This window comes from Mustela nigripes, chromosome 12 (genome assembly GCF_022355385.1).
Source record: "Mustela nigripes isolate SB6536 chromosome 12, MUSNIG.SB6536, whole genome shotgun sequence".
NCBI lineage: Eukaryota > Metazoa > Chordata > Mammalia > Carnivora > Mustelidae > Mustela > Mustela nigripes.
The window spans coordinates 25238413-25264296 of record NC_081568.1 but is presented as its reverse complement, the minus strand read 5'-3'; the positions used below and the strand labels follow the sequence as shown (position 1 = coordinate 25264296).

Here is a 25884-nt window from a genome sequence, read left to right as displayed (position 1 = left end):
AACTTGTTTCAGAGGCTGATAGCACCCCGTAGACGGAGCTGTTTCTTGGCGATCCGTGTGCTCCCATAGTGGAGACCTGTCTCCCGGAAGAGAAGCGGGAGTGCACGTGTAGGCCTCCCAGTTCCAGGGTCAGAGTGAAAAGCTTCCTGGGGGAAGCACCTGCCTACTTAGAATTCACTCTCAGGTTTCTCTGCACCGCTGCGCGTGCCACCATCCTCAGGGACATTTTTAAGTAGCTGCTGGAGTTGCACTTTTTGTAAAGGGGAAACCACAGGGGATGTAGATCCTACCTTTTAGGATCTGAAAACTCTAAGGCCAGTGTATGCACGGTAATGTATGCTTTTACTTGCTGTGAGTCCTGAATGCTAAATAAGCGTGTGAACTGAATTTGCGCTGTTCGGGCTTTGTACTGTGCGCTCAGGGATGGGCGTCTGGGAGTCGGCCGAGGGGAGTCTCCTCCAGGCTAGGCGGAGGGAAGCAGGCCCCTCTGTGCTCTCAGACAGAAAGGGAAAGAGCTGTGGAGCTGGGAATAAGGGAGTCCAGAGATCTCAGCTTCCTCCAAAGAGGAGGGAGTGCAGGAAAGGAGCTCCGAGGTGAGTCTGAGAAGCAGCCAAGCCTGGGAGCAGTGGGTCCACTGAGGCCTCTAGCTTTGACACGGTAGCCAAAAGAGGTGTGAAGTTGGTCTGTGAAGCCCAGCAGGCCACCATCAGGTGTGTGGTTGTGCCTTTGCTGTGCGGCACGCCGGGATGCCTGCGTGCTGACAGGGGGCTCGGCTGCTGTTCCTTATTCCTCCAGTAAGCAGATCCGCGCTTAGGGCCAGAATACATGGGAGCCTGTACGAGACTGGCCAGAAGCAGTTTGTCTCTCGGTCTGAAAGCCCTACGTTGTTTCCCATCGGCCCTTGCCCTCAGAGAAGTAGGGCCTGACCATCAGTGAGCAGGGCGACTCTGCTTTGGGGAACCCCGTCATTAGCTGTGCGAGTGCACGCGCTCTGGGCGGCTTTTCATAACTTCACACTCTCCTGCCTCTTTGTACCGGCACCGGGGCCCCTCCCAGAGGAGAACGCCTCCGACCTCTGCTGCCTCCTCTCCTCCCTGGTACAAGTGATGATGGACCCCCACTGCCGAACCAGGGCTGGTTTCCAGAGCCTCGTCCAGAAGGAGTGGATCATGGGCGGGCACTGTTTCCTGGATCGCTGCAACCACCTCCGTCAGAGTGACAAAGAGGAGGTGAGTGTCCTCATCGCAGAAGTGCCTGGTCTCTTGACTTCGTACCTGTCTTCAGGTGGAGGGTGACTGTTGCAGAGTGCATGCGGGTGGGCGTGTTAGGAACGCTGTGTTCACTTCACCGTGTGATGACCCTGCGTGCTTTCAACAGGACCGGAACCCTTCCCCGAGGAAAGGGATGTTGGTGTGTGCGGAGCCTTCTCTTCTAGACTGTGTACACCAAGGGTGGATATTTATTTCATGATGGGAATAATACTGATTCATAAAAATTAATTGAAAAGACTCCTACAATTTCTGTTAGGTTAATCTTTGCAAAAAAAAAAAAAAAAAAAAAAGAATGGCCAGTATACAACTTTCTTACAGAAAATGCATAATAACACATAAATCTTTTCAGAATGAAGGATGAGGTTATGTTAATGTCATCTGTTACCAGGACCTTATCAGCAGTGTATGTCTGTTGTGAACACAGCCCCTTCTGTTTCTGGCCATGTGAATTGCTCCACACCGCGACCCTGAATTCAAGTGTAGGAGAGTTAGCAATGTGGTTTAGCCCCCAGAGTGTGGTGCACTTGTCTCAGCTGTGGCTGTGCAAGCTCCTTTGGCTGCATTATTAATGATTGTGGAAGGTAAAATGAAAACAGGTGAACTTTCTTTAGTTAAATCCCCTGCAAAATTCCTGTACTCCAGGAGCATGACTCATGGCTGTTCTTACTCTGGATAGTAAATGAGTCTGTGGTGGGGAGCAGCCTGGTCCAGCATGCCGTCGGAGAGCCGTGGCTCCTGCCCTCCAGGCCTCGGTGCGTTCCTGACAGACCCCGGTTTCTCTAGCTAGGCCTTGGGGTTTCTTTCAGGCCTCGTCTCTGCTCATCTGTGTCCCATCAAGCTGACTGGAAATCACCATTTTCAGTCTTAGAATGGACTTTGCCTTTCTGAGGACTTTGCCAAGGTTAATGGGATGCAAATAACCTGATGGACAGAGAGAGCTGACACTTCATGGGGAAGAGTATGTTGTGGATGTCTTGAGAAAGTGAGCACTCCGTGTCCGGGAGGAATAAGTCCAAGAGCAGATCCAGTCTGGTCTGCTTTCACCCAGACTTTGGAGAAGTCAGGCAAACTTTCTGAACCCATTTTCCTGACTCTACAATAAGGTTCAGATATTTTCCATTCTATTTAAATGATACATTGAGTGGAAGATGAGATGAGAAATAAAGTTGCCGTATCAGGGTGCCTGGGTGGCTCAGTTGGTTAAGCGTCTGCCTTTGGCTCAGGTCATGATTCTGGGGTCCTGGGATGGAGCCCCACATTGGGCTCCCTGCTTAGGAGGCAGCCTGCTTCTCCCTCTCCCTCTGCTTGCTGCTTCACCTGCTTGTGTTCTCTCTCTGTCAAATAAATAAAATCTTTAAGAAAATAAAATTGCGATATAAACATTTTTAAGCATCTCAACATCAGCATGTTGGAGTTGTTGGTTTTTCTTTATTCTTCTAATATGTGACCACTATTATTTCATTTCTTAAAGTTTTAAAATTTATTTTCTTTTTAAAGATTTTATTTATTTATTTGACAGAGATCACCAGTAGGCAGAGAGGCAGGCAGAGAGAGACAGGGAAGCAGGCTCCCCACTGAGCAGAGAGCCCGATGGTGGGCCTGAGCCGAAGGCAGAGGCTTTAACCCACTGAGCCACCCAGGTGGCCCTAAATTTATTTATTTTTTTAAATTTTTTATTCTTTTCATTAAAGGTTGATTTCTTTGAGGGGTGGGGGTAGAGGGAAAGGGGAGTGAGCATCCCAGGAAGACGCCACACCAAGCTGGGAGCCCGACATGGAGCTTGATCCCACCGCCCTGAGATCAGGACAGGAGCCAAAACTTACTGTGCCACCCAAGTGCCCCAGTTTCTTAAATTTATATTTTTATACTTGAGTTTAGTTGACACCGTATTAGAGTTTTAAAGGAAAATGGGGTGGTCTGCGTTGTGATATAATGGATGCAGCCCTGCATTTGGTTCAAGAGCTGGATTCCCGACTCCTGTCTCCCTCTGAGCTGTGTGGAGGTGCAGGCAGCCTCCGTCAGGGAGAGGCCACGACATGGCCTATCTTCCCACCCGCAGGTCACTGGGACTGCAAAGGGTAAACACTTTGTGAATGACAAAGCACCCTAGAAAACTCTCTCTGCCATTAACGGGCTTTCCTCTGGGTAGCTAATGAAGGAAGCTGCCAGTTAAAAAAGATCTGTACATTTGTGGAAAAAGCTTAGAAACTCACCTGTGCTGCTTCTGTCTTCTTTCATGTCCTATATCTCTTCTGCATTATCATCTTGGGGGAAAAGGAATATGGATAAAATTCAAAATATTTGAGAACAGTTTTTTGGTAATATAATCTTTAAGCGAGAAGAGTGGAACTCTTTTGGGGGGAGATAACAGTTTCACTTAATTGGGGTTCAGAGTGTTCCCTAGCCTCAGAATCTGTTGTAATTCATCGACTGTCAGTGCTTGATCAGTAAAGAGATTTTATGTATTTCGTCTTTGAGATGTCTTTTACGCAGATCGGTACTGCCAAATACTGATACCAACCTACAGGCACGCCGCTTCAGTGGAGCACATTCATTGCTCAGAACGGGATGGCGTCTACTGATGGTTCCCAGATAATATGGTGTTCAGAAGTGGTTATTCCACAGCTGTAGAGATGGCCGCCTCTGAACTCAGGACAGATGGCCTTGGACTCCTAGTGCGTGCTCAGTAATGTGTATCTTGTTTTCCCATAGGTTCCCGTGTTCCAGCTTTTCTTGGATTGCGTCTGGCAGCTGGTGCACCAGCATCCCCCAGCATTTGATTTCACGGAGACGTACCTGACTGTTCTGTCAGATAGTCTGTACATACCTATTTTTAGCACCTTCTTCTTCAATTCGCCTCATCAAAAAGAAACTAATATGGTAAGAGTCCCTCTTAGGAACCTGTGCGTTAAAGAAGCCCGGACTCACAAGTAGGTTGCAATAGTTCTGATGTAAAAAAAATACTTGCTTCACACTAAGTCTATACGGGGCCCTGTCTTGAGTGCTTTCCGAGTACTGATCATTCTCACAGCACCCTGTGGGGTATTCTAACCCTGAGGTGCTGAGGCACTGAGAGGATGGGTAACTGGCCCAAGGCCACACAGTACATATTGGGGCTGGAGAGCAAGTATTGGAGCTGAGGAATTAAGCAAAATTAAAAGTTATCCTTTGTAAAGATGATCAGCCTCCTCTTCCATTGACCTGATGCCTGGAGTTACTCTGAAGAAACAGAGACGAAGCAGAGCAGGGCAGCTTGGCTTTTAGTTTCCATCTTAAACTCCTTTAGTCTCCCTTGAGGCCTCGCTCCTGGGAGTTTTACTTTCTCACCAGGCTGAGTGCCTCTGGGTAGCTTTCTGCTGGCCTCTGGGTTTGCCCGAGCTGGTCCTTCGGGAGTGGTTTTAGCAAATTCCTCAGTGAAGTGGGGGTACAGAACCTGGGCTTCCCGTCACACAGCCCCGGATCACAGCCCACTGCTCACCAGCTTCAAGAGCTCAGGCAGTTCACCTCAGTTTTCTGAGCCTCAGTTTCCTCAAGTATAAAATCTGAGAAATAGTGGCCTTACAAGGTTGTCATGAAAGTGCCCATCAGTGGCTGGCACGTGGCCCACTAGAAAACAAGGTGACCTTCTTCCCTCTCTCCCTTCCCACCCAAAGCCTTACGCGAACAACCACTGACAGCCGAGGCCTTTAGAAAGGAGGATCCCATGAGAGTTCCATCTCCGCAGGGCAGGAGCACCCTTCCTGGTGCGAGTCTGTCCGCACTGTGTGTTCGCTCTCCTCTGCCTCCCTGGAAGCCATCGTGACCTGTGCTTGTTTTGGCAGGGTAGGGAAAGCCAGGAGACACAAAGCAAGCCTTTGAATCTGCTCACCGTGTGGGACTGGTCTGTACAGTTTGAACCCAAAGCCCAGATGTTGCTCAAAAACCCTCTTTATGTGGAAAAGCCAAAACTGGACAAAGGCCAGCGGAAAGGAACGCGTTTCAAAGTAAGATGACCCCCTTCATCTGCCCAGAGATCCCCGTGTATGTAAGGAGGAAAGTTATGTATGGATTCTGTAAGCAGCCTGCAGAGTCAAGCTTTGTGGCGGGCACATGTCAGGGCCCATGAGAATCATTTGTTTTCAGTGCTCAGCCTTTGCCCTAGTGAGACATTTGCTAAATGTCCTCGGGGATGTGACTGCCAAGACGGCTGTGCCGCATGGGATCCTGCGTACCCCCTACCTAAGTGTTGGCAGGGTAAAAGGAGCATTAATTGGGGGTTTTGCTCTGTCTGTACTGGTTCATTTCTTCAAATAGCAAGACCTTTCTTTCTTCTATTAAGGGCTGCACAGCTCCCCCCATCGCCCACCCCCCCACCCCCCTGTACTGACAGAGCACGGATGCAGCCGCAGTCGGCACGTACGCAGACGGCATGGCTGTGCTCCAGTGTTTATAGAAATCGGCCCCAGGCCTGATTTGGCCACAGGCTGTCCTTTGCTGACCCATGCTGGAAACCAAAAATGTCAGATTATTTGGATATCCCTTCAGATATTTGTTACTGATGGTTCTAGTTATTAAAACTCCCAAGTTTCCTAGATGGTAAGTGATTTCCATGCCCTCTCTCAGCTCTGTCTCGGGCCTGGAATTTCCCCCCACCAGACCCCACAAAGGGGAAAGCGGTGGTGGTGAATCCCAGGTCAGTGCATGTCTCTGCCTTCTCCACGACCCTACTTCTGATCCCATCTGCCATCCAGGGAACCTGGCCATCCTGATATGGGAGGTGCTCCATTCTAAAGAGGCTTGGGGGCCTGGTGAGCCAAAACCCTCATTTGTAGAAGATTCCAGCTTCTGAACAACTTGGAGCTCTTGCTTTACTCTCTCAAGGGTCCTCAGGACCAGGGTAGATGTGTCCTCTCCCCATGTAGTCTCTTTCCTGCCTGCCAGACCAGAACAGCCCTGAGCTGCTCAGCTTGGCCGGAGGTCAACCTTTCCTCAGTGTGCGGTCCCCCCTGGTGGCTGCATGCACACTTCTCATCTGTTGGGGACCTCAGAATGCCCTGGGCCGGAGGGGCAAGGGACTGAGGAGACAAGGCCTAATCCCTTATTTCGCAAGGGAGGAAATTGAGGCTCCCCCTAGCAAGACTGGATTTCATTTCTGTGTTCCGATCCAGTCGTTCTCAGTGTCCCTTCTTCTTACAATTAGGAGCAGGTGGCTGAGGCTCCAGGAGCTGACTGGAGCAGGAGGCTTGAGCCAAAGAGTTGGAGAATCTCAGATTCTATCAGCTAAAGTGGAGTTGGGGCTAGAGCAACAGGGAACTTTGAAGCCTTTTGTGAGAACATCATGTGTCAGGCTTCGGGCCCCTTGTTGAGTGGGCAGATGGCCTTGGAAAAGTTCTGTAGAGACTGAGAGGCTGTGGTTTACCAGCAGGAAGCACTGCTCTCACATTACCATCGGGGGGCCGCCGCTCAGGCATGCCATCTCAACCTCAGCCTTGACCCCGCATGCTGCGCCCACCCTGCCCTCTTGAACCCACACTTGACATAGGGCTTGAGAGTAGGGGCTTCCAAGGCAAGTGGAGTTCTGTTAAGAGCCCAGTCTCTGGAGTCAGACTATGTGTAAAACCCCCTTTAGCACTTTATAGCTGGGGTCTTTGTCTATTAACCTCTGTGCCTTGGTTTCCTTGTTTGTAAAATGGAGCAGGAACAGTGACTTGGAGAATTGGCCCAGTCGATGCCTGGAAAGCACCGAGCACAGAATCCAGCACGTGCTAAACGCTCAGCGGCTGTTCGCTTCCACCTGCGTGCCGCGGTTCCCCAGCCCAGACTGAGTCACCTTGACCTCTGGGGACGAGAGAGGCTGGGCTGCTGACTCCTTGCCTTCCACAGGCCTGTCCCTGGCTGGGAAGTCAGAAATCCTGGTCAGCTCTTAGTTGTGACATTGTGGCTGGTTTTGCTTTTCTTCGTTTTTTATTGTTTGTTTGTTTGTTGCCTAGCTGTGAGGAGATGAGTGCTGCGCGCACCTCTCTAACTTTTCTTCATGTCTACTATGGTAGACTTTCTAGAATTAGTCCCAGTGCCATCCATCCCATATGCCTTTATGCAGGGCGACTTTGCCACTCTTCCTTTTAAGAGGTAAAGTTTATTTTCTCTCCTCTTGAATTCAAGTAGGCCTTCGACTAGTTCGGCCAACAGAAAGTGGCAGAAGTGATACTGAGTTTCAGAGCCTGGGCCTTAAGAGGCCTTGCAGCTTGCAGCTTCTGCATTTATCTTCTTGGGGACCTGAGCCATCATGGGAGTCCTGTGGCAGCGACCAGGAAGTGCCCCGCAGACTCCTCTACTCTCCGCTCTGGGCCCCCAGAGGGATCTGTGGGCATCGAGGACCCAGAATCTGTGGGTCTGCTGTGCTCAGCCTCCATGACTTGGGGACTGTTTTGGCCCTCCTCCTGTCGCTGCAGCACACTCCTCAGAAGAGGTCGAAGAGTTGTTCCTCTATATTCCATAATAAAGGATGCTTTCCCCCTCACACACAAGGGAGAACCACTGGCAGGAATATATTAGAGAGTGATAGGGCTAGCCTGCCCATAAAACTGTTGACTTCTTACTTCAGACACCTCAGGAGCAAAAGAGCTGGGCAGAAACAGCGTCTTCGCAGTTGCTGACCTCTCTCTTGGGCTCCAGGGGTCCTTGTAACCTTCCACCTCTTTACCCATCTTCACAGCCCAGTCCTGGTGCTCCTCAATAGAATACCTTGTTTTGGCTGCAGGTAGAATCACTGGAGAGGAAAATAACGTAAATGCTCTATTATTTTCTACTCTCGCAGCTTATCAGGCAAGACCATCTGGCCGGTGTAGCCATTTCCTCAAAATCCTGCTCCCACTTGTCTCTTTGTCCATAAGAATCCTTGTGACATAGGCCTGAGCTCCCACTAGGTGCCTGATAACCGCAGATGTGGTTCATTGAAGCGGGGGGATCCACGTCCTCACGGGGGCTCAAAATGTTCTCAAAGAAGAAACATTTTGCTCTCTTCAGAAAATGAATCAGCCTCACACCCAAACTCCCCTAATGGGCTGCCTGTCTTGGGTTAAGCTTGTTCTTCAAAAGTACTTATTGTGCCTGTGCCTGGAGAGGAGGGAGTAGAATGCTTCTCTTTCTGTCACAACTCACCTCTCCTCCGCACAGCTCCATATGTGCCTGATTTCACCCGTTTTTTTGTTTTGTTTTTGTTTTTGTTTTTTAAAATTTTTATTTATTTATTTGACAGGCGGAGAGGCAGGCAGAGAGAGTGGAAGGGAAGCAGGCTCCCTGCTGAGCAGAGAACCTGATGCGGGGCTTGATCCCAGGATGCTGGGATCATGACCTGAGCCGAAGGCAGAGGCTTTAAATCCACTGAGTCACCCAGGCGCCCCTTTTACCCATTTGTTTATAAACGCAATGTGCATCTAATGTTTGCATCGTGGAGTAAACAAGAGCCCCCTCCCCTACCGTGCTACTGCTTTTTGATGATTTTTCACTCATGTGGCAGTTCTGATTTCTCAAGACTCTTGTTAAAGCAGGATTTTGCCCCCCGCCATCCACGCTTTTTTTTTCCTTTTTTGAGAAGAATTATTATAACTGCTCTCAGGCTAACCAGAGATTTTTATTTGTGTTTTCTCTCAAAGCATCAACGACAACTTTCTTTACCACTCACCCAATCTAAATCATCTCCCAAAAGAGGATTTTTCAGGGAAGAAACAGATCATTTAATTAAAAACCTCCTGGGCAAGCGGATTAGCAAATTAATTAATTCTTCTGATGAGCTTCAGGACAACTTTCGAGAATTCTATGAAAGCTGGCACAGCAAGCCCACGGACTACCACAGTCTGTTGCTGCCTCACATCGAGGGGCCAGAAATCAAAGTCTGGGCCCAGCGCTACTTGCGCTGGATTCCAGAAGCCCAGATCCTGGGTGGTGGCAGAGTGGCCACCATGAGCAAACTCTTGGAAATGATGGAGGAAGTAGAGCACTTACAAGAGAAAATCGACGAGAGACACCACAGCCAGGAGGCCCTCCCGGCGGAGGCACCCGCATTGCTGAGGAGCTCTGCCCGCTTGTCCTCCTTGTTTCCTTTCGCTCTGCTGCAGCGACAGTCCTCGAAGCCAGTCTTACCCACCAGTGGCTGGAAAGCTTTGGGTGACGAAGACGATCTGGCCAAACGAGAAGATGAGTTTGTGGATCTGGGGGATGTGTGACCCGTCTGCTCAGTGATTGTGAAGGAAGAGCGGTGAGGGCTGGGACAGGAGGCAAAGCCGATTGCTCTCCGGATTAGTGGATCACGCTGAAGCTTACTGCTGCGGGTTGGGGGGCGGGGAGCCTCTAGTCCAGGGCTCTGCAGCAGGAATCCTGGACCTTCAGGAAAAGAGCTGGTTCTCGTGTTTATTTCATGCTCCTGAAAGACTATGCAATTAAAACCGTATCTGTAGTATTATTAATTGAAAACAATTACTACTTGACCCATAATAGAACCGTGGCCATTGTCTGATGCGTAAGTATTATACAGAACCTGCAGTGGCGGGTCTACTACTAGAAAGGGCTTTGGTCAGACATTCTTGGACTCAGTACTCACTTCAGATCCTTCCTGTGCCAAGATAATTTATCTAGTCCTTGGGAACAGTGTGTGTCTCTCTACCCATCTTAGTTCAGCGCAAATTTAGCTTTATCCGATGTGTGTATGGCAGATTGAAAGGCTCCCATAGAGGCATTAAGATGTATGGCATTTGTTTAAACCATAGCATTTTTCCTTTCTATATCCTCTCGCCTGAGAAAAGCTGGGGAAATTCCACCCGTGTCCCCCATACTGACATTTCCAGCCGTCCCCCCTCCTGCATGGGCTGTGTCACTTTGTGTGGGGCTAGCCGCCAGCCCCACTGCCCTTGCTGTGTGCTGACAGCTCCAGGTTTCTCTCTGCCGCTCCGACCCCTCGCTGCCGCCCGCCGTTGCCCCCCGCCGTGGTGCACGGAGTCCCAGGATCTTGCTGCTACATCTGTGGTTAAACTGAGGGGATCCCTTTGGTTTGCCCGAAGGAGCTCCCATTCTTCTGGAGCCTCTTCAGTGTTCAAAAGTGTTTTGCCTTTTTCTAGCTGTGTGCCGAGGCTTGGGACCATTTGTGACCACGGTCCTCTGCCGCAGTCTTCTCACGGTCTCCCCAAGGTCTCTAAAACCGCGCAGATGTGAGCAGGATCCCTTCTGCACGCGGCTTCCATAGGGAGGCCGTGAAGCCTGAATGGCAGAGGTGATGGTTCTCCTCCAGTACCTCAACGATTTCAAAGCCATAGAAGAAACTTGATTATGCCTGGTCACCTTGGATCTGCTGTCTAAATGGTATATATATTTTTAAATGCAGTAAAGTACATTCTTAAGGACCAGTTTTTTCTTTCTCAGTGGAACCCTGTTAAATCCCACAACAGGAAGGGGGGAAAACTAAGGTTAGAATGTTGCAAATTGAATGTTTGCCTTTTATATACATTTCCTCTCTGGTATCAGTCTTGCAATTTGAATGTTACATGTTTAGAAAAAGTTCAGTTGCTTGAGGGCAATGAGAAATTTTGAAACTGTTGACAGAAGTTTCTCAGTTTGCACTGAATAGTCTTTCTGTATGTGTAAGAAACTGCTTGGCCGTTCTCCTCATTCCACGCTGACACATGAGCCAGGTTGGTCTGTTAGAATGACAGAGGCTGAGAGGGCAGGATTCCTGCATTGGGGGCCAAACGCAGGTCCGGTCTTGGTTGCCTTAAGAGTCTCCCTAGTGAGTTCAGTGTTAGGCTTGCAATAGGGATTTTAAAAATACACTAGTTCATTAGCTACCTTAACATACATTCTGTGGGCCTTCTTAAACTAGCACTAACCTCCACTTCTCTGCCCCACTGCCTCCCAGATACACTATGGAGCTAACTATTTTTGTTACCATATTATAACGTGAATATTTATACAGTAGCCTCTTCAATCTTAGACTCTTAGTAATTTTCATTCCAAAAATGCCCGGTGTGATGCTTTACACTCCACAAAGTATGGTTTAAAGGCACAAGGTCATGGCCCTTGTCATAGCAGTTGAATGTGCTTTGAAATATTTTTCTATGATTTTTAAAAATAATTACAATAGAAGAATAAGCTGTTGTAACATGTGAGGTCATGACAATTTATGTATTTATATTTGAAATCAGATTTCTATAAACTTGTATTTGTGTACAGAATTCTCAGTCGGTTTATATATTGTGACATTTTTATTCAAGATTGAGATATGGATTATGCTTAACAGTCCAGGCTGAAATGAGACCATTTACTTTGTTTAAAATGCTGCACTGTGCAAGTTTGGAAATGTACATTAATTTACTGTATATAATATCTTGAGTTTGTTTATACCTCCAAGTTTTTACACTGAAGATAAATTAGCTTTAAAAACATTCAAAACTTTTTTTTTTTAAGGGAATAAGCTGTTGGGCTATTATCTGTATAAATGTGCTTTCTATTTTCCCAGCGTACAATGAAAGTTTATACTTGTATCTCACTGCATCATATCTGATTGCAGAAATTAAAGCACAATTTACAAGCAGTACTGCATTAGATGTGGTTGATACAGCATGGAACAATTTCATTCATCCAGTGTGTGTGTGTGTGTGTTGGGTTGAGTTGGTTGGTTAGTTGATTGGTGATGGGAAACCAACAATCAAATAAATATTTTAAATTTTAGGGGCACCTGGCTGGTTTGGTCAGTAGAGCATGTGATTCTTGATCTTGGGGTCAGGAGTTTGAGCTCCATGTTGGGTGCAGAGTTTACTATAAAAAAATAAAATTTCAGGTGAGGATGAAATACTATGGAGAACAATAAAATAGGGCAAATAAAGGAAAAGGGCTTTTTAAATATGTGAAATAAAATATTGCTGCCTCTTTGCTTTTGAGGGCATATAATATGAGAAGTCTGTTTTATTGCTGGAAGAGATCTTAAGGTCAGCTAAACTGTGAGAGAGAAAAGGCTTTGTTTTTCCTTCCAGAGAGGAGGAATGAGCTGGCAGAAAGAGATGGTGTGTGATGGTAGAATTTTTTTCTCATTTGTTCAGTTTAGCGCATACTAGATTGAGACCTATCACTTGTGTTTGTTGGGAGAGTTCCATTTCCTTGACCTCTCCTATGTGCATCCCTCCTCCATTCAGGGACGAGAGAAGATGTTCCCCCTCCTCTGCTCACCTCCTATTATGTCTAGCCGGGCCTAGCTCCTTGTCACCAAGCCAGCTCTGAAATATCACTGGAACTTAATAAGCCCCCATTGCTAATGCATTCTTTTTATGGGTCTTCACTATTAAGTTCCAGAGTAGTAGTTAGGACCCTATAGATGAGCAGATTTCAGTCCTGTTTTCCACATTTCTTTAACAGCTCTTGGACTTTAGGTGGACTTGGCATTCTCTCTCTCCTGATTTTGCTTGTTCCTTGGTTTCCAGTTGAGGGCAGTGGGAGGACTTATGTGGGGGGCAGGTAACAAATGGGACATACTTCATCTGGTGTGGAAACGGGATTGGGCAGGGGCTCCTGCTGAGAACAGGCTCCTGGCTCCTGTGCCTTCATGGCCCCTCCTGTGCTGGAAGGGAACCGGGGGGCAGAGGGAGCTGCACTGTAGCCTCTTTTCTGACCCCCTCCTATGCTGTGGCCAGAGTTGCTCCACGGAGGGAAAGTCTCCTCAGCCGTGTGTGCTGTGCCAGTATGCCCCACCTGGGGCTCTAGAGTGTTTCTGAAGCCAGCCGCGGGGCAGGACAGCGGGGCCGGACAGGACCCTTTACCCCGCACCATCGCAGGGACAGTCTGCAGTGACCATGGCCTTCCACACGTGCCCTTTCAACAGCGTCCCAGCACCACATACTGCCCTTAAGAATATTAGGATGGGGGGCGCCTGGGTGGCTCAGTGGGTTAAGCCGCTGCCTTCGGCTCAGGTCATGATTTCAGGGTCCTGGGATCGAGTCCCGCATCGGGCTCTCTGCTCAGCAGGGAACCTGCTTCCCTCTCTCTCTCTCTGGCTGCCTCTCCATCTACTTGTGATTTCTCTCTGTCAAATTAATAAATAAAAAATCTTTAAAAAAAAAAAAAGAATATTAGGATGGAAGTAGGTGGGGGAAATCCTGTTCGTGGTGTGGATTCCAGTGTAAGGAGGGCTGTGTATGTTGGTAAGCAGGCTAGCCATGGGGAAATACCATTTTAAATACCATCTATCAATTGCAGAGGAGAATCATTTGTTGGAGTGGTGCTTTTGTGTCTTAAAAACACAGACATCTCAGCCAATTTTATGGTTCAGGCCCAGGTTCGTTCTTTTTAATCCTTCTATTACATTGTCTGCCTCGAGTAATTAAAGGATATGAAGTGTATGATCAGCTGGAAAGACACACAGTAAGCTTTTTTGGCCTTCCCTTGAGAAAAGTTTCCAGTTTGGCTAGCTAGTCCAGTCTTTGTAAAGCAGTTAGCTTTTTTTTTTTTTTTTTTTTTTTTTTTAGATCTAAGTATTACTTTTATAAAAGGTCATGTGGCTTACTTTCCACTCCCTCCCACGCATCACCACCCCCAAGCCCAAAATCCAGAATGGAGGACTTTTCAAATGATCATTTCACGGAGCTTTGGGGCCGGTGAATGTGGTGCCTATCCCCGGCCCTGAAAGGGTGCAGTGTGTGCCAGTCTTGGGTCGGGCAGGAATGCAGATGGAGTACATTTTCTCCCTCAGACCGCCCCCGAGGACCGGGCTCGGAACGCTACTGCAGTCTCTCCAAGGAGAGCTGAACACAGCCTATCCCCTGGCGGGCAGGTGTGGGGCCAGGACAGCCTGGGAAGGGGGCCTCTGGGAAATGAAGGTTGCATTCTAGATCTTTTTTTTTTTTTTTCCTTGAAGGGTGACTGGCCTACAATGCTGTATTCGTTTCAGGTGTACAACATACTGGTTTTACAGTTCTGTGAATTGCTGGTTGCTCCCTAAGTTGGTGTCTTCACTATTACCATACAACGTCCTTTTAATATTATTGACTATTTCCTATGTTGGTACTCTTCATCTCAGTGACTTCTCTTACAACTGGAAGTTTGTACTGTTTAATCCCCTTAATTTTGCCTATCCCCCACCCACCTCCCTTCTGGCAACCTCCAGTTCTCCGTATTTAATAAGAGTCTGTTTTCTTGTTCCTTCATTTGTTTTTGATTCCACGTGTAAGTGAAATCCTGTAGTATTTGTCTTTCTTGGACTTACTTCACTTAGCATCATACCGTCTAGTTCTATCTAGGTGGTTGCAACATTCGGGAACTTGATAAGAGTTGGGAATATGTACAATTGCAAATATGCAAAAATGTAGAATATGCAAAAATGTAGTTGTGTTTAATCGTGTTTGAATTTTCATTGCAAGAAAAAACCTAAGCAAATCTTGACCTCTAGTTAATGATACTGCCACAAAAAAAAAAAATGATACTGCCACCAAATTATTTAGAGAGACGCACGTACTGTTGTCTGCTGCTGACTTTGAATGGCAAAAGCAGTAAGATGGGTTAATGGATGAGTAGAGGGATGGACATGGTTGTTGTGTGATAAAGTAGAGTAAAATACCAGTGAGATGAGCTAAAGCTGGGTACGTGAGGCTATGGGTAGTCACAGAATTCCTTAAACTTTACTGTATTTGAAACATAATAAATATTGGGAAATTTTTTTAATTGTTCAAGAAGTAATTATAAACAATATGTATATGAAATTCCACATATATTCCATGTATTGGTCCTTTATGGGAGAAGACAAACCCTATTTTTAACAAATTACCTGGTCACCAGGATATAATGGAACTCGGGGAAGGATTTGGAATTTTCATGTTCCCCGGCCTTGAGTCCCCCTTTTCCATTTCCATTGTCCCTCTGGGTCATTCTCTGTTGCCTGGATCATTATTACAAATTACCTCCTCCACTTGCAGTCCCTTCTCTTGATGCCAGTGAATCTTCCTGGAGCAACCATGTGGTTTTTTTGGCTTGGGCAGTTTTCATGGCTGCATCCCTGAGAACTCTGGGTTGCAACAACTTAAGCCAGAAAGAGCAATAGTGTGTGTGTTTGAAGGTTTAGGTGAGAGATGGTATTTGGCTCTCAGTACCTGGAGAGCATCACAGTTGCTCTGTATAACCAGACTGACGGGTCAACTCATGACGTTCCGCCAGACTGAAAATGCAACTCTGTAGTTAGACTTCCCAGATAACCAACCATAGTTAAATCGAGGAGACTCCTCCCTCATTTGCAGTAGTACAGGAGTCGTAGGGTATGGGAAGCCTGCTCTGGCCTTTGGTCCATCATGGCTGCCACGCAGGGGCTCCTAGCCTGGGCCCTAGTTTGCATTCCCCCGTGACCAACTCTGAGACAAAAAATTGAGTGGTCCTGGGCAGCACAGAGGGAGTGGGGAAGTAGGACAGGAAAGCGACAGGACACAGAGTATCTGAATGAACACGTTGTCACTATGGCAACCGGCGCAACCCTGCCAAGTACCCTCTGAGAGACCATAGCAATGGAGTGCGGGGATGTTGGTTATAACGTAACTCGTCCCTCAACATTGTCTTATGGAAATTTCTCTAGATCAGGTGGTAGAGTTCAGTGCATTCTTACATAATAGCCGCTCAGAAAGCATCCCCACCATAAAAAGTCCCTGATTTCTCCCCCAAATTCCAAGTGTGGGACTACCTGTGCCTCCCTTCTTTATGAAGGAGCACCATTTTCTATATTCTCAACCCTGTGGACACTTCTAAAAGCCCTTCCTATTTCTGCCAGGAAGTCGAGTTTATCCTGCCTCAGAGCTTCTGGTGACAGGACCCGGGTTCCCACAGTTGTTAAAGATCTGACCTGCACTGTCTCCCTGGCCTCACAGGAAACAGTAGAATTAACTCGGTGATTATGTGATTCAATCCTTACTGTAAAGTCGAAATTTTTATTTAATCAAATCAAATTATTTTAAAAATCACAGTGTTTCAACTCATAGAGTACCTCTGTATTCATCATCCGATTCCAAGAATCCCTGACAGCCCTTCCGAGTGCAGTAGCATTCTCAAGCAAGCGACACAGCCCCCAAATCCTCCAAGCTACAGAGCAAGGGGAAAGAACAGCAAGAATTCAAGAAAGAAATGTTTTGTGATTTAAAAAAAAAAAAAGTTAAAAGCCAAGAAATTAAACAGCTTCTGTTTGTAGTAGGTGGTGAGAAAAACGTAATGTAACACATACCATTTCCTGCCTTTGCATAACCAGTTTGAAGTATAGTTCTGTGTGAGCATATTCAAAACTTGTTGGTTTTCCTCGCAATAACATAGCACAGGGAATAAGTGCTCAGTGTGTTGGAGGCACAAGGAGAACTTATCCTGGACTGACTCAGGCAAACAGGAGCCAAGTTGTCAAGACAAAAGGCAACTTAGGCACATGAATTCCGGCCTGACGTGATGGCGGCTCAGTTCACAGATACAGTTCTGTGGCTGTGTCCCAAGGGCCCACATTTTGGGGTACCCCTCTACTTAGACCAGGTGGTTGAGGATATTTGTGACTTGCAAAGACAACACACTGCATGATACGAATCTGCCTTACAATTGCAAGTTTCTTTCTTTTTTCTGGTAACAACTTTATTGAGCTCTAATTCACATACTTTACAATTCATCCCTTTAAGGTGTACAATTCAGTAGCTTTTAATATATTCACAGTCACACAGCGATCACCACAATCAATTATAGAACATTTTCATTACTTCAAAAAGAAATCCATACCCTTTAGCTCTCACTCCTCAACCCCCCTGCTCCCCAAGCTAATAAATCTGTCTCTTTATATTTGCTTATTCTGGACATTTCATATAAATGGAATCACATAAGTGGTCTTCTGCGATGGATTTCTTCCACTTAGCATAATGTCTTCAAGGCTTATCCACACTGTAGCCTGTATCAAAATTTCATTCCTTTGTTGGCTTAATAATAATAACCTCGTATGGATATACCACATTTGGCTTATCCATTCATCGGTCTGCACAACTGGGTCATTTCCACCTTTTAGCTAGTATGAATAATGCTGTCACAAACCTTTGTATGCAAGTTTTTGTGTAGACATGTGTTCTTTCTCTTGAGTATGAATCTCAGAATGGAATGTCTGGGTCAAATAGGAGCTCTTTGTTTAACTTCTTGAGGAACCACCAGACTGTTCCAAGGTGACGGCACCGTTTTATATTCTCATCAGCAATGTATGAGGGTTCCAGTTTCTCCACATCTTGCTAGCACTGGTTATTACCTGACTTTTTACTTTAGCCATCCTAGTAGGGATGAGGTGGCATTCATTTTATTTTTCATTTGCATTTCCCTGATGGTGTTGAACATCTTTTCATGGGCTTTTTGGCAATTTGTCTGTCTTGCTTGTGGTCAGAGAAATGTCTGTTGGGATCCTTTTTTTAATTGTATGGTCTTTTTGAGTCAAGGATTCTATAAATATTCTAGATATAAGTTCCTTATCAGATATATGATTTACAAATACTTTTCCCCATTCTGTGGCTTGTTTTTTCACCTTTTTGATTGTCCTTGCAGCACAAAAGTTTAATTTCGATGAAGTCCAATTTATTTATTTATTTTTTAAAAGTAGGCACCACACCCAGCGTAAAGCCCAACATGGGGCTTGAATTCATGACTGTGAGGTCAAGACCTGAGCTGAAATCAAGAATCAGATACTTAATTGACTGAGCCATTTTGGTGACCCTGATTTGTTTTTTATTCTTTGGTTGCTTGTTCTCCGAATATCACATATAAGAATCCATTGCCAAATCCAAGGTTACAATGATTTACCCCTATGTTTTCTTACTATACTTATACAATGTTAGTTCTTATAATTTAGAACTTTCATTCATTTGAGTTAATTTTTGTATATGGTGTGAGGTAAAGGTCCAACTTCATTCTATTCCATGTGGATATCCATGTGAGTTTCTTTATGAACCCTCTCTTTTCATTCTGGCTGCTGGTAGTTAAGGCTATTTTGATTAGAGGGATCCTATAGGATACAGAAGTGATGTGCCTAGGCATTGTCACTCCACTGTTTCATTTTAACCCAGTCAGTACATGTTAAAGAAGCTGATGCAGGAGGAGATATATTTAGACTATTTGGTCTCTGATCTTTTATATTATCATAAAAGATTGGCTTTGGTATTTGTGACTAAAGCCATCACTGGAGATGAAATAGGCAGTTTTATTAATAAGACAGGAAGGAAAATTCTCCCTAGCTCTGTGGATCTAATTCAGCATTGTTCAGGGAGCTTGTAACTCCTGGTTCTTACTCCTGCCACCCTTGGCTTCCCATTGCTCTTTTCCTGTTATTTTCCCTCTGTCCCTCCCATGACAGTGGAAGACTTGGCCTTCTTCTATTTATATAGAGTCCCCACACCTGTGCCCTGGCTGCCATCACTTGTTATCTGCGCAGGAACCTTTGCTCTCTATTAACTTCTATCTTTCTGGTTCTTAAGTCTCTACTGACCCTGCCCATCAGTATTTTAATGCTCTAGCTTATTACTAGACTTGAATGCCTTGATCCCAATTTCCCCTTCAACCTATGCCCCCTACCTCTATGCCCTGCCCTCCACCAGCCAGTCCAACTCCTTGAGACAGTCATCTTCACTTAGGTTTTCACTGTGCCACCTTCTACTCACTTCTCAGTCTACTCCAAACTTCTGAATCCATTATACCAAGGCCCCAATGAACTCCATGCTACTGAAGACTTTTAGGTTCTCATCTTGTCCACCAGTGAGGACTAAGCATAACAAACCAAGAATAAGGAAAGAATGTACATTAGGAAGGCAACTGTCAATAACTTGACTTGACTCCCTCAGTGGTCAGTGATATGGGCCAGTTCTTCCTTCATGAAATAGCCCTTCTCTGGGGTTCCACATTATTATGCTTCCCCAGTTTTCTTCCCCTTTGGCTGCTCCTTAGTCTCCTCACAGACATCGTTTCCTCTATCTTCCTCAAGTTTCTTCACTCTTAACCCTCTTCCTGGGTGATAATTATTCCTGTGGATTTAATTACGTTGTGGACACATGTGACCCTCAAATCCTTATCCTCTGTCTATATGCAAAATCTCCAAATCTTTTTTTAAGAGTATTTTTTTTTAATTTTTATTTATTTATTTGACAGAGAGAAATCACAAGTAGACGGAGAGGCAGGCAGAGAGAGGAAGGGAAGCAGGCTCCCCGCTGAGCAGAGAGCCCGATGCGGGACTCGATCCCAGGACCCTGAGAACATGACCCGAGCTGTAGGCAGCGGCCTAACCCACTGAGCCACCCAGGTGCCCCATTTTTAAGAGTATATTTTTAAGTAATCTCTAAACCCAAGGTGGGGCTTGAAACTACAATCCCAAGATCAAGAGTCAAATGCGCAATCAATTGAGCCAGCCAGATGCCCCTAAAGATCTCCAAATCCTTGTCTCAAGCTTTGATTCATTTGTCAAGATTTTAATGTTTACAAAGCGCTGAAAACTGAACATGTCCAAAATTAAGCTCATTTTACTTCCTCCCAACTGGCTTCTCCTTCAGAATTCTGTTTTTGTAAAATGACTGTACCATTCACTCAGTTGTCCAAACCAGGAATCTGAGAGTTGTTCTAGATGCCTTGTTTCGCTTTACTCCCCAACCCTTATTAGCACCCAGTGCCTGCTGAGTCTACCTACTATGTGTTGACTGAGTCCTTCCACTTCTCTCCACCCCCACCATCACCACCCTGGCATTAACCTGCACAGGCAGAACCCCGGACTCCTCTCTCGGTGTCTCTGCTCTCATTTTTCCACATGTTTTCCTCCAACGTGATACCCACTCTGCAGTCAAAGTCTTTCTAAAATGTCAACTGGATTGGGTCACTTACTTACATACAATTCTCTAAGGCCTTCTCATGGTCTTAGGGTGAAGATACAAATCCTTAACCCCCTACACAAGGCCCTCCATGACCTGGCCCGGGCTGGCCTCCACATGATAAAAGCAATGACTAATACAAGTTTGAGAAAGGACCCAAGGACAGAAGCTGTGACCACGTTGTTCAGCACTTAGTTTTCAGATATGTAAATCTAGTCTTGAGACAGAACAGGGACTGGACTCGGGTCCCTGCAACACTGACCACGAAGCCCAGCATTCCTTGAGAGCTGAAACCCTATGCCTCTTGAGTAGCATATCTCGCAGGAACGCGGAAGCAGGATGCCAAGCAAAGGAGAGACTCAACTACAAAGACTGGTAAAGACCCAACCAAACCAGTCTGTGCCAAGGAGGACTCCAGAGCTGACCTTTCGCTGACCTTTTACTTCATTATGACACTAAAAATCATGGACAGGGGAGGAGATTGAACATGCTAATGAGACACAAGATGCAAGAGGAAGCGTGTTCCGTCCACTGCACCTGCGTTCCTAACTTCCTGTCTCTCTCCTGCCCTTACGTGCTTAGACGTCACTCCTTCCCCACCTCATTCTCTGTGAAAACTTTTCCGGGGCCTTTTTTGGGAAAAACAAACAAACAAACAAACAAAAAAACAGCCTAAAACCTCTAGTCTGGCTTCCAGTAAATTTCTTCTGCTTGGAGAGCCCAAGGACCCTAGTCGGTAACAATCGCATGGTGAGCAATTTAACCAGGCCTAGGCTTTCACCTGGATACTTCACTGCAACTTTTATATTAACTTAATACCCATTTTATTATAAATCTTTTATCTATTCCTTTCTAGGATTATATTACTGTGTCTTTTCTCTTGCAGTTAGTATCAAGAGAGGAATTTGAAATACCTATTTATTAGATGGTGATTTGAGTATTTTTTTAAAGTTTTTATTTAAGTGATCTCCATACCCAACATGGGGCTCGAGCTCATGACCAAGATCAAGTCACATGCTCTATTGAATGAGCCAGCTGGGCACCCCCTTAGTCCTGAAATTCATGTTTTTAAAAGATTTATATTTGAGGGAGAGAGAGAAAGAGAGAGTGGGGCAGGGGGAGAAGGAGAGTCAGCAAAGGACTCCCATGCTCAATGTGGAGCGTGACACAGGGCTCGATCCCACCAACCCTGAGATCTTGACCTGAACTGAAACCAAGAGTTAGAAGCTCGACCAAATGGGCCACGCAGGCATCCCTTGTCCTGAAATTCTTAAGAAAGACTGGATATCACCTGTTTCCTGATCTAAATCTCCAGGTGGTGACTGAGATTGCCCCCGCTTAGACAAACACACCACCCAGGCCCAGTCACCTGCAGACAGAAAGAATCACGATGCACGAACATGGTGGTTTCTGAGGTAATTACGTGTGTGTGTGTGTGTGTGTGTGTGTGTGTGTGTGTGTGTGTAGTGGGGGTAAATGTTGTAGAGAAGAATAATAAGTAGTTGTTTCCAAAAGGAAAAGGAGCTCTGTATTTACAAAATAATAGTCTTCACAAGAACATGGTATTTTGTTAAGATCGAAAAAATCGTGATTTTTAAGTCTCATAGTTTTCTGTAGCTTCTTAGTAAATCAGCACTGACTTATCCCTTTCTCTTTCAACAGCTAACCTCATTCTTTCTTATTCTTTCTATTAGTCATTAACCCATAAAAAGTGGAGAGTATCTGCTTCGATCCTGTCATCTTACAGAAGATGAACTCAAGCCCAGAGGGGTGACAGGACTTGATAAGCTCCCTCAGGGGGTTAGCAGAATGCCCTCTTCAGCACCTTTCTTGTCCAGTCCCTTTCTTCTTCTCTGCCCAAATCACCTGTCCTCCTAAGCCCTCCCTACAGCTGAGCTTGTGCCCATAGGTGCCCCTAAGTCTGTGGAGAACAAAGTCTCGGGAGGACAGCAAGCCTGACAGTCCCGTGGTTGTGTTCCTCTACCCAGCTGTGTGTCCTAGCCCCTAACACAGACTGGGAAACCTTGAGTCTTTCCCTGCATAATTAATCTTAACTCCCTGACATTCAGCCGAACATGGGTAGGACAAAGAGCTTGCAAGGACTTACCACCAAAGCGATAGGCACATTCTGAGGTGAGGAGCTTCAGGCCTCTAAATGTTACGGATTGTTGATCTGGGAGTCTAAGTACCAGAACACATGCGAACAATATGATTGCTGCGAAAGGCCCACCCCTGGCCCCACCTCCATTAGTATTCATCTTTTTTTAAAGCACACCATTGTGTTAGTGGAAGAATGTAGGGTGTGCTTGAAGTATGAACTATCAGGTCCAGGTTGACTGATGGACCATATCACATAGCCTAATCCATCTTATAAGGGCAGGATGATGGTAAGAGCAGGAATGGACAGGATGGTCCAGGGTGGACCAGAAAGTGGTCCAGGCTGACAGGCAACTGCTAAAATGGCTCCCAGCAGTCGTGTCTTTATTAATCTTCTCTCCTTGAGTATAGGCTAGACCTAGGGACTTCTAACAAATAGGGTTTGGCAAAAGTGACTAGGTTACAAAAGACTGTGACTTTGAACTCTCTCTCTTTCTCATGTTTGGAGCCCTTTGTTTGAGGGAAGCAAGCCGCCATTTTGTGAGCCATCCAGTGGAAAGGTCTACACCTCAAGAAACTGATATCTCTGGCCAAGAGCCATAAGGACTTAAGGTCAGCCAATAACATCTGTCCCAGTAGAACATGGAAGTGACTACAGTCTCACCAGAAACCCTGACTGCAGTCTTGTAAGAGATGTCGAGCCAGAGTCCCCAAAGCAGCCATGCCCAGATTCCAGGCCCACAGGAACTGTGAGGTGACAAAAATGGTTTTTTGTTCTAAACTACTCAATTTGGGAGTAATTTGTTACAGAGCAATAGTTGGCTAATGTACTCAGTGGGAAGCTACCTCGTGTTGAGAACTCATCAGACATTTCATGAAATGAAGTCTATTCACTGGTGAGCTGGAGACATTCTAGATGCACAAGCTGAAAGAGAAATTTAAAGGGGAAAGATCTTACAAGAGCTGATATATCTTTTTAGTAGAGCTTTTCCTATAAAACTGGTGATAGGGATTTAGCCCTAGTACTATTAGCAGATCACCAAGGATTTCCTAATAAAACATGTCATATATTTTTATTTTTGCATGATGCTTTTGAAAACAGGGCTCTATATTTTTTTAAGATTTATTTATTTATTTTAGAGAGAGTGTGAGTGGGGAGAGGGCCAGAGGGAGAGAATCTTCAAGAGGGAGTGAGTGGGGAGAGGGCCAGAGGGAGAGAATCTTCAAGCAGACTCCCCACAGAGCACGGAGCCTGATGCAGGGCTCCATCCCAGGACCTGTGAGATCATGACCTGAGCCAAAACCAAGAGTCGGATGCTCTCCCCACTGCTCTACCCAGGTGCCCCAAGGCTCTTTTTTAAGGAAATGAGTGTGCATTACAAATTCTGATATTTTTGGTCACTAAAATGCAGTAAAATATTTATGAGTGTAAATCACTTAATATTTAGGAACATGGATTTCCCCCATTTTCAGCCAACACTGTTGTTTGGGACCCATGGTGGCATAGTGCAGTGATCAGTAGGGCAGATTCTGAATCCGGACGGCACGGGTTCCAACCCTAGCCCCACTGAGTTACCAGCTGTCTGACTCTGGGAAGTTACTTAAACTCTCATTACTTCAGTTCCTGCATCTGAAGAATGGGGATAATGTATCTACTTCAGAGGGCTTTATGAAGATGGCACAAATTAATGAATACAAAGCAATTAAAATAGTGTGTAGCTTATAGTTAGTGCTGTGTAAGTATTTGCAATTTAGGGGAGGTCAGAAAGGGTGTTCAGTGAAGCAGTGTGCAGTACACGCCCCTGGAACGCTGCACCATGGTGTGAAAATTAGTGTGGCAAATGCTCCCACTCCAAATGCTGGCGAACCGGGACCAGCTGTTTGCACAGGGTATACGCCATGCTTTGTCTGATCCAAACGATGGGAGAAAATGTGGTGGCTAGTATTTCAAATAGTTAATGGATATGTTCTTTTCCCTGTTCAATGTTGTTATTCCTACACCATCATAAAGGTGTACACACACCCACACACCCTTCCAACCTCTTTTTTTTTTTTTTATTTTTTTTATGATTGATTTACTTTTTGTTTTACCAAAGTTTATTCTTGGGGCAACTGGGTGGCTCAGTTGTTGGGCGTCTGCCTTCGACTCAGGTCCTGATCTCGGGGTCCTGGGATCGAGCCCCGCATTGGACTCCCTGCTTGGCAGGACCCCTGCTTCTCCTACTTCCCCCTATATTCCCTCTTTCACTGTCTCGCTGTCTCTGTCAAATAACTAAATAAAATCTTTAAAAAAACAAACAAGGGACGCCTGGGTGGCTCAGTTGGTTAAGCAGCTGCCTTCAGCTCAGGTCATGATCCCAGCGTCCTGGGACCGAGTCCCACATCGGGCTCCTTGCTCCACAGGGAGCCTGCTTCTCCCTCTGACTCTGCCTGTCACTCTGTCTGCCTGTGCTCACTCTCGCTCGCTCGCTCTCTGGCAAATAAATAAATAAAATATATATTTTTAAATTATTCTATTTTTTTTTAAAGGGGGAAAGAGAGAATGAGTGAGCACTGAGGAAGGGGCATAGGGAGAGAGAGAATCTCAGGTCCCTGCTGAGCTCGGTGCTCAATCTCATGACCCTGAGATCCTGACTGAAGCTGAGACTGAGAGTCGGATACTCAACTGACTGAGCCACCCAGGCGCCCCTACAGAAGTTTATTCTTAAATGTACAACAGGATCTAAGACACTACATTCCCACTATAGGTGGCAACACATGCGAGGAGAGGGAATCCAGATGTTTAAACAGGAATGGAATTGAGGAGCACCATGACCTCAGGCACAAGGAACAGCTAACTTTTCGCCAGATTTCCTAATTCCATCTATAACCAGGGGGTCTTTCCCTGTGGCCTTTGCTTTTAGCTTCATGACTTTCTTCTGCTCCTCTTTCTGTTTCTGCTTAAATGCCTCGTCTGCCTCATCAGTGTCCTTGGCCTGCTTCTTGGGCTACTTTGGGGGCTGCTTCTTGCCATCTACGTGGCCGGACATGGCACCTGCTGCCGCTTCCCCAGGCCCTCCTCCCCAACCTCTGTTGACTAAAGATCCTTTGATTAGGAAGACGAGTCCATGGAGAGCAAGGAACGATGGGGAGCACCCAGCTCCCTATCCCTCTCCCCCCACCTTGAGTTCCCTAAACGTGAGCAGAGGAATATTAGGACCCCACAATCCACAACATTGAGTTAGAGGATCAGTAAAGGAGACCTGTGTCTCACTCCTATTTGGAGCTCTGGGAAGAGGCATGTTTCAGGGAACTCTCCAAGTACCATCAAGGGGGTGATAGAGTAGACGGTTGGCTGGGCCATGTGGGAAGAAAGGCCTGAGATAGCCCAGGGTGGGAGGGAAGAAGGGCAAGGTATTTTTCAGGCTGCTCTAGACTGAATGGTTGGCCAGATTCATGTGTGAGCCTAATCCTCACTGTGATGGTAGGAGGAGGTGGGGATCTTTGGGAGGTGAGCAGGTCTTAAGGGGGGAGTACTCGTGAGTGAGATTAGTGCCCTTATGAAAGAGACCCCAGAGAAATCCCTCGTCCGACCCACCATGTGAGGACGCTGCAGGAAGACGCACCAGGAACCAGGAAGCAGGGTCTCGCCAGATACCGAATCTGCTGGTGACTTACTTAATCTTGGA

The 25884-nt window shown here is 46.2% G+C and overlaps 1 protein-coding gene across 2 annotated transcripts in view; it reads left to right on the top strand.

Annotated features, from left to right (window-relative positions):
- MTMR12 (myotubularin related protein 12) overlaps positions 1 to 11832 on the top strand; it is a 72480-nt gene extending 60648 nt beyond the window's left edge. Inside the window, exons 13-16 of one of the 2 annotated variants that reach the window (XM_059416958.1) lie at positions 1057 to 1229; positions 3984 to 4151; positions 5093 to 5254; positions 8906 to 11832. In XM_059416958.1, the coding sequence (XP_059272941.1) occupies positions 1057 to 1229; positions 3984 to 4151; positions 5093 to 5254; positions 8906 to 9475 (1073 nt within the window). In that variant the 3' untranslated portion in view covers positions 9476 to 11832. Of the gene's footprint in view, positions 1 to 1056; positions 1230 to 3983; positions 4152 to 5092; positions 5255 to 8905 lie in introns of those variants that run through there. The other variant, XM_059416959.1, reaches the window with a different exon arrangement.
- The last annotated feature ends 14052 nt before the right edge of the window (positions 11833 to 25884 follow it).